This window comes from Anser brachyrhynchus (genome assembly GCF_964034855.1).
Source record: "Anser brachyrhynchus genome assembly, chromosome: 8".
Taxonomy (NCBI): domain Eukaryota; kingdom Metazoa; phylum Chordata; class Aves; order Anseriformes; family Anatidae; genus Anser; species Anser brachyrhynchus.
The window spans coordinates 21235190-21244493 of record NC_137702.1 but is presented as its reverse complement, the minus strand read 5'-3'; the positions used below and the strand labels follow the sequence as shown (position 1 = coordinate 21244493).

Below are 9304 nucleotides of genomic sequence, written 5' to 3'. Positions count from 1 at the left end.
AACTTTTATTTCTTTTTCCCCCTAGTTAAGTGTAGAAGAACATCTTTACCTTGTCCACGGCAAGCAAGCTGTGGTAAGTAATAAGAAAACAATCAGTACTTCTGTGGCTCAAAAAGCATTTCCATCACAAAGACCACACAAGAAAACATTTAAGCTTTACACTACAATGCTAAGACAGTCGAGAAAAAAGCTCCACGCAAACATTTGGTGCCGTGGCAAGTCTAGTGAGCTCTGAAGGGTAAAACACTCATCCCAGTATTCCCAGCTGAGATCCCTTAATGTGCTCCCTTTCCCCATGACCTTCCAAACAGAGTCCTTCTCAACCTGGGCCAGCATTACTCTGGCGAGGGTTTGCAATGATAAATGCTCCTCTGTGGAAGACTCGATTCTCTGCACTCTTCTAAAAAGCAGTTTAAAGGAGAACAGCAACTTTGGTATCTCTGCATCACCCCTGAAGGGACCCCTGCCCCAACCCTTCTTTCTCTGGGAAAGGAAACAGACCTTATGGTTAGCCCCTCTCCAGCACATGCCACACTCGCAATTTCAAACAGCAGACTCGGACTTTGATAAGCATTTTAAACAAGGAGCAGCAATAGCCCTGTATATGATTCTGATACCCTAAGCAACAGCAGAAAACCCTTCCTTTCGGGAATTGTAACTTACAGCTGGAAGCTTAAAACCGTAAGCAAGCAAGCTGGGTTACTTCTGTTCCATACAACACTTAGATTAATGGAAATGCCTCGGGAACAGAATTTTATAAGTAATACTTCTGCAAATCTACTCATGTCTTACTGGAGATTAAAGTTCTGATCAAATGAGAAAACTTGGACTCAATAGCCAACCTTCCAAGATAGATCCATGTTTATCATGCCTGTAGTTGCAAAGCAATTTTGTTCTTTTTGCCACATACTTAAATCTTACAAAATTAATCTGAGAGGGAGTGCATCACTAGGCGTTTCGTATTTCTCTAGAGAATTTAAGAAAAAGGTTTGAGGAACACTCTATGTCTTTAGTGAGAATTCATGCTATACGAAACCAGGCCACAAAACGTTCTTTAACTACAGCTGGTCACAGCAAAAAGCATTAACCCCCTCCTGCTTTCTAAGCAGAAAAATATGTATTTGACTTCCATAAATTATCAAGTCAATCCTAAAGCTTATTCTAAACCAAAAGTTGCACAAAAGTTTTCTCACATATAAAGAGGAAAACATCTGTAACAGAACAAAACTTAAACCATTGCTTTCCAACATTTTCATCTTCTTTTAATTATACACTTGCAGGTATTAAGGCAGCATTTTAAAAACGTCGGACACCAAATACACCCAGACTTGAAGATTTCTCTGTATAGCAGTAAGTTGCAGAAGACCATAATGGCAAGGGACAGAGTATCATGAGACTTGGAAAAATCTGAGAGCGGGTTGGCTTGAGACTTTTTAATTGGCAAGGAAACAATTTGAGCCTGGCTTCACATTTCATAAATCACAGCATATAGGTAAAAAGCTTCTGGACAGCTAGACACTCCATTTCAGAAGCATACAGAGTCCGCATGTCTTACACATGTGCACATGGAAGGGGAAGCCACAAAATGGTAAGTTTAATCACATCACACTCTGGTTGGTTTCTTTGCCCCTTTTAATTCAAGCCTAGTTCAAACAGCTATGTCAACAGCTGGGGTAGTATGTGATCGTGTGCCACGCTGACACTTCTCACACTTGCACTTCAGACAAAATGGGCTCATGCTGAGTCTTTCAGAGCTCCATTTTAGGCATGAACAATTACCAACATCTGAATACTCGAAAACACAGGAAATTAACAGCTGCTAAGATCATGTTGGAACTGATGGATTTTTCTGGGAGGGATGTAACATGGAAGTGAAAAATGAGGACAGAATGACAAACTCTATAGGACAGCTTGTCCTTAAAATTATTATTGGCTCTCTAGAGCGAAGTATTTTTTTTCTAGTACAAAGTACATAAAATCCCTGCAACTCCACAAAAACTGAATATATGCGTTTTAGAGGTCTTCCAGATACTAAACACCAAATGACGGTAATGTTTATCGCATCAAGCTACGAAGCAAATGAAGTAGTATTGTGATGAACTATTGATCACAGCTTAAAAAAGCTATCAAGTTTTTATTTATTTAATCACAAAAAAAGAAATAATAGCCCCGCTGAGTAAAAGAAGTATCAGTCGTCATGAACAAAGAGATCACAGGTTAATGAACTTCAGTGACCACAGGAGGTCATCTTGAATTTAGGTGCGAGAGCACCTGGTATCTACAAAAATATCAACTTTTTCTCCCCCTGGAAAAAGGAAAAAATGTGTAAACTCTTCCTTAATTACTGACATCTTATGATACCAAAGAAAAGCTACATTATAAGAGCACACATCACTTTAAACCAAATAAAACAGATACTGAGTAATACTAAAACCAATCAATAAATATATTTATTTATATAGCTTTCAAGATACAAAGGAATATCACTGACCCATCATTATTTCATAAATGTGAGTCAGTACTATCAACCCATTTTCACTTGTCAGTTTAATATAATTAAATGCAACAACAGTTGCAGATTTTAGCATGTTCCAAACCCAAAGACCTACATTTATTTATCTCAGAGGCTGGTGATTTATCGCTGCTCATAAATTAAAACCCTGAATTACTGTAACATTCAAATATTTTGCTCTTGAAGAGTGCTAGCAAGCCTAACAATTTAAGTAGTTCTCCAGAAGTCAATTGGTATATCTATAGAGCATATGGGAAAATAGTTTCCTAGAAAAATGATACTATATGTAAAACCTGAAGTGTTTGTGAGGTTTAAAAGAAGTTTTCTTCTGAAACTAGTGAAGTTTCTATAAGGTTCTATATTCTTCACTGAAGCATCAAAATAGTTTCATGCATGCTTAAAAGATAGCGTTTAGTTTCTGTAATCATCGGAGAAGCATGTTTTCCATTAGTGTTTCTTCAGCTTACCTAAATAGGGAATACATGGAGTCATCTTCAAGCTGCTGATATAGTCTCTAAGCCTTTTGTAGTTATCTTCTTTACTCATAACATATTCCAACTTTTCAAAGGTGGCTTTATCCTTCCGACTCAATAACTACAAAAAAAAGGCAAAACCAAATGAGGTTAAGTTTGATTGCTATGATTTCTTTTACCCTTAAATGCATAGATTTGTTTCCCCATATTTTTTGTTGTTAAATATGACTGCTTCAAGATTACAGCATTTACTCTTTAACGATGAGTACTTGGAGGATTAACAGAGAAAAGTAGCTATTTTGGCAGCAAATTTAGATAAGCCTTCTAGAGAATTAGTCAAATATAAACTTTGGTGTCCTGCAGGATCTTTATGAAATAATACAAGTTTTCCGAAGACTAATCTAGCCAAAACACAGCACAAGTTCACATGCTGCCCACTTCTGCAGTGTTTTAAAGTAGTAATTTATTCGCTGTAATGATCCATAAGTTACTGTTTTCTCATTAGATGTACTGAGTTTTATACCAATCCAGTTCCACAAAAACCCAAATTCCAAAATGTGTTCTTATTCAATTGAAAACTCTTAACAAATTAGTTTTCCAAAGAGCAAAGCAGTATCATTAAGATTTGAAAAAATATCTTTTATTAAACTACAATTAAGAGTAAAGATTTGATCCATTTTTCTCCACAAAAGGAATTACGGACTGGAATACAGGCTGCACTTATTGTTCTGCTAACTAGCAATTTTACTGGATCTTATTACTAGAGGAGCTGTCACTTAGAACACAAAAGCAAGCCCTGGATCTTCTGTGTCCACTCTCCCCCACCCCAACACCTTCCTCTGACAGTATTAACAGAAACTAAGCGCTCTTTACAAGACTGAGAAACTAAAATATTTTTGAAATATCTAACTGCACTACTGTTGCAAAACCACATCAGAGGCTTTATTTCAACTTAAAGCCAAAGTTTAAAGAAGGGTATAAGATGTTTATACTGAACATTTTGGGAGAAGACTCAGTGCTTGAGTCTCCCCCTCAAACTTCTCCGACAAGATCCTCAGTAGTGCAAAATTACAAGGTGCTGATCACTTTTTATTCCCTTTTCTCTTTCAAAAAGAAGATCACCTTATGTGAACATGATAGAAGTGGAAACGCCCCTTTTCTAAAGCTGTAATTTCACTATTGAAATAACTTTTTTCTACCTGCGTTTCCCATACCTTAGTCTTCATAAGGATAGCCACACCAGCAAATTGAACACAGGCTTTCAGAAGAAAGTCACTTTTCAAGAGTGAATTGTTTTCCAACATGTGCTGGTCTTTTGCATTTCAACAATTAATTGAACATTGTTAGCTTTGGTTCCAATATTCTGATGAGCAACAACTCAAATTCATTTCCAGGACAAAAGAACAACAGGCATAACTTCTTTCCAGCCACTGGAACGTAACATTTATTGTTTGAAGTTTATCTCCTCAAAGATGGTTGCAGTTTAAACAGCCTAGATGAGCCTTCCTTCAACAATATTCTAAAACATTTTGTCTCCGCTGCATGTCTGGAAGGCTTTCTGTTGTTTTTTTGGACTGGAAGGTATGGCAAGACTAACAGGAATAGTAATGGCCTAAACTCAGACTTGAATGAAATTAACTGGATTTTCCTGAAAACGCACTGAATTGCACAGTCTTGTTCAAGTTGAATAGATCATTTCAGGCTCTTTGAATAATCTCTAAACAAGTAAAGCCTGTGTAAGTTTCTTTTGTGCTTCTGGTGCGACTCACATCCTGTGTCTAGTTCCTGCATTAATGTACAGAGAGCCTGACAAAACAAAAGGTGTTATTCTGAGGAGAAGTAAGGACCTAATTATTATTTCTTCAGTTTTGGAACTGCTTCTTTTTCTAAATAATATTTCCGCTGTCTCTTTTGGTATATTAGGCTCTGAGGATGCAAAGAACAGTAAAGAGATGTACATAGGCAGACAACAAAAGCCAAGGCTGACAGCTTACAGTAGGAGAAGGGTTCAGAGACTGCCAGACGGCTCCTTGCTTTACAGCATGCCAGCACTGGAAACAACTTTTGAAATGGAAGAAAGGAGAGCTGAGGTTTCAGGGTGCCGGCAGAGCAGGGCAGGATTCACCACACCTAATTTCAGCTGTCTAATGATTATTTGCTTATATTGCTTAAGTCCAAGTTAGTCATCTAGCTTCTTTTACATTAAATAGAGAGAAGCACGTTCCTGGAGAAGTTCATGATTCAAGCTTTGAATACGGTAAATCATATATTAGAAGCATTTATTACTCTCTAGAGTTCATTGGGGGTCCAGGCAATGGATGAGACAAGTAAATTTCAGACATATTCAGACATGCTGTCAGATAGCATGATTTTTATTTTTTTATTTTTTAAGAAAAGGAAGATTAGATTACCAAGCAAATATTTAATGGCTCCTTTCAACTCTAGAGTCCAACCACATAAGGTGACTTTTTTAGGGAGCAAGTATACTTGCAGCTATTTTCCTGACTATAAAAGTTAGGTCGATTGCAAATTGCTATGAATTAGCTTAGAAAGGAACAAGAAACACTCCCTTGTTAAATGTTCTGGAACACTGTTGTATAACTCAATCAAGTGATGATAGCGGCTTGCTTGGTGTGCCTTTTTACATGTCTTTTCTTGCTTTTACTATACAGAAAACAAAAGGCTTAGAATTACTTCAAGAATTTATAAGCTGAACTTCCAAGAGAAAGATGTCTAAATCAGTTTGCAGTACACATTGCTAAGAGCTATCCTGCAACTTTAATTTGCAGAGGCTTATAAAAGATGATGAAAAGCATAGATTAGCTTGGGACCATAGAATTCAAAAACACCTTCAGAAACATGGAAGAGGTTACCTGGCATTTCAGAAGTTGGAAGAAGGGCAAAGTTTAAAAACTGATACATATGCCAGTGGCATAACAACAATCTTCCTAAGAATTGCAAACCACTGCTTCTAGTTGACGAAGTAGGAAAGAAACCGGGAACTCCCTGTTCTGAATGGCATAATCATGGTAGTAACTAGTATGGTTATATTAACACATAGGTATAGCAGGTACTCTTTTTGAGTCATGCACAGAAAGCGATTTGGCATCACAGTTACACAAAGCTGTAGAGACAACACAATGACAAAAACAGAAAAACAGAAGTCAGCCTCGAGAACACTCTGAAGTGTTAACTTCATAAAGATTTTCTTAGAGAGATTTTGGTATTTTGAAACAAGAAGTCTTATCTAATTGCATACTTGCAAAATGTGCACAGAATTCTAGGTGAGTATCTTGGCAGGAGTGATTTAATCACTTTTGTTAACATTTATCAGCTGAGCAACATTATCATTCAGTTTTTCTTGCCTTGGGTGGGGAAGGAAACAAGATGAAAAAAACACTTTTTGTAATATACAAGGATGTGTAGACATATGTAGAGAAAGTTTTTCATTCTTTTTAGCTGTCTATTTGTATGGATACCTTGCTCAGGAATATTTCAGTCACCTGATAACTTCCATCACACTTGAAAATGTCACAGTTCATCTGATTTTACAATATATATATACACACACACACACATATATATATATACACACACATCGTATAACTGAATCAAGCACAGTTTCCTTAACTTGAAGGTATCAATGAGCAGAAGTTATTTCTAATGTCCTACTCATGATGGATGCAACTGCACAATATTGATTCTAGTTAATTAATTCAGAAAACACGTCAAAACGTTTCCCAAGAAAACGATTCTTTCTTAACTATACAAATCTAAAAACATGCAGTTGCTATAACTATGAAAATAATTCTGAAAACTCTGATGAAGATTGCTATACTTAGTTATCAGTAAAAGAAACTAAAAATCTCTTTATGGAAACTGAATCAAGAGTTTCTGAACATCTGTTCTCCATAGCAAAAAAATTCCAACAGCATAAACCCCTAAATGATTAAAATATGACCCACTTTGGCATTCGTAATTTTCCAGCAACTAAATACAAAATAGCTTCTGGCCAAATTAAAAGCCTCTGCATTTAGCAGAATCTGTAGGGAGCTATTTTTCAAAAGGAAAATATTTCTATGCCAGAATGGAAAAAAACTCAACAGGAAACCATAGACTTAAGATGCGGTAGAAACGTTATGTACACAGTACAAGAAGATTACAAATATCTGTAATAATTATTGCAACCTTGAAAATAAGCTACAGAATGTTGTATTTTTCTAAGAATAAATTAAAATCTCTCCAATGTCCTGCTGCTCACTTACCGCCCATGTTTTAGTCAGCCTGAAGATCGGTGCACTCTGTAGGCCTGACACAACTGCCATAAGAGCATGCAGATTATTCAGCTCATACAGTTTCTGAGGACAAAAATGTATACAAAAACAAACATTCCAAGTGCTGTCAACAGTTAATACAGAATGAATAACAATCTAAAGTAAAGAAGTCTTGCGCGTTCTACAATGAACATTTTATTATAGTGAGATGCTGTGCAGCCATATCACTTTTATGGCACCTTCTAATTTTTCATTGTTGCTTCTGTACCGTTTTGGATTATATCACACTAGCCATTTCATTTTCCAGAGAGAGACGTTCTAGAAATATATATATGTATACATTTTGTGACATATACCAGAAATGCCAGAAATTTTCAAACCTGACAAATTCCTTTCTTTGAAAATTCATCAGAATTTTCAAACTTAACATGCCAAGAAGGATAACACAGTTGTGAATGATGTGATTATGGTAGCATTCAATATCGTAAATATATTTTGCACAACTGGCTTATGGAGCTACCAAGGCTACATCAAAACACCTAGAAAAGTTGATGCAGGATGAAGTCAAGCAGGGTACATTTGAAAAGCCATGTACCTAGGGTACTTCGCTCACTGAAAGGCAATTTTGGGGGTCTAAAATCTAAAACTAATTTATGATAAGATTACGAGGAATCCTTGCTTCTCAAAACACAGCTGACAGTCTTTTTTCCTCCTTGAAACTTAGCTTATCCAAGATGTCCTCATTAGGAGGCCTTTCATGAGATAACACAAAAGTAAGATTTAGCTAGGTTCTGAATAAATGATGAATATCAGAATTTTTTTTTTGTTAAGGGAGGCTAGAAGCAGAACTGCAGGGATGGTTTTCCAGCTAGCAGTTTGGGAGCAGGCCAAATGATTCTCTCTCCTCTTTAAAGGCTGATGGTTCTCTGGTACAGTGTTAAGGAATGAGGTCCTCATGGGTATTTCTCAGGAGTGCCATGTTTAATGCTAACTATTGGGTCACTGTAGTAAGAATTTGAGTCTGTGTGCCTGGAACTCCATGGTTCTGGTATGTCTACTGACTACCAGAGTCTTTCCACACCCGCTGAATAAGAACCTCTCTCACCCTCTTTGGTTAATTCTTTAGTAAGTCTGTGTAAAAAGCAATGTTACATGGGCTGGGGTGGGAGAATGGAGGCGGGTCACCAGTGGCGTTCCCCAGGGCTCATGTTTGGGGCCAATTTTGTTTAGCATTATCAGTGATGTGGATAAGGGGATCATCTGCATACACCTTCAGCAAGTTTGCAGATGATTCCAAGTTAGACAGGAGTGTTGATCTGCCTGAGGGTAGGAAGGCTTTGCAGAGGGATAAGACAACTCAATAGGGTGCATCTGATTTTATGGCATTCAACAAGGGTAAGTGTCAAATCCTGCACGTGGGTCATAACAACCCCATGCAGCAGTATAGGCTTGGGGAAGAGGGCCTGGAAAGGTGCCTGGCAGAAAAGGAGCTGGGCATGCTGGGCAAAAGCAGGCTAAACATGAGCCAGGAGAGTACCCGGGTGGTCAAGAAGGCCAACAGCAGCCTGGTTTGTGTCAGAAATGGCATGGCCAGCAGGACCAGGACCTCAGCGCTGGTGAGATTGCGCCTCAAATACTGTGCTCAGTTTTGGGTCCCTTTCTACAAGAAGGACATTGAGTTGCTCAAGCATGTCCAGAGAAGAGCAACAAGGCTGGAAAAGGGAGTAGAAAACAAGGCACGTGAGAAGTGGCTGAGGAAACCAGGGCTGTTTAGGCTGGAGAAGTGGAGGCTGAGGGGAGAGCCCACTGCTATCTGCAACTCCCTGACAGGAGACTGCAGCAAGGAGGGGTTTGGGTCTCTTTTCTCATGTAACAAGCAATGGGACACAAGGAAAGGGCCTCAAGTTGTGCCAGGGGAGGTTAGACTGAGCATTAGGGAAAATTTCTTCATGGGGAGGGTGGTCAAGCACTGGAGCGGGGGAGTCTCCGTCCCTGTAGGTATTTAAGAGATGTGAAGATGTGGCCCTGAGGGACATGGGTTTGTG

At 38.1% G+C, this 9304-nt stretch overlaps 1 protein-coding gene across 7 annotated transcripts in view; it reads right to left on the bottom strand.

The window, feature by feature from the left end:
- RALGPS2 (Ral GEF with PH domain and SH3 binding motif 2) overlaps positions 1-9304 on the bottom strand; it is a 144452-nt gene that overhangs the window by 59044 nt on the left and 76104 nt on the right. For all 7 annotated transcript variants that reach the window (XM_080603497.1, XM_080603494.1, XM_080603500.1 and 4 more), the window contains 2 exons: positions 7251-7343; positions 2980-3106 (listed from right to left, as the gene is read on the bottom strand). In XM_080603497.1, the coding sequence (XP_080459623.1) occupies positions 2980-3106; positions 7251-7343 (220 nt within the window). The remainder of the gene's footprint in view (positions 1-2979; positions 3107-7250; positions 7344-9304) is intronic.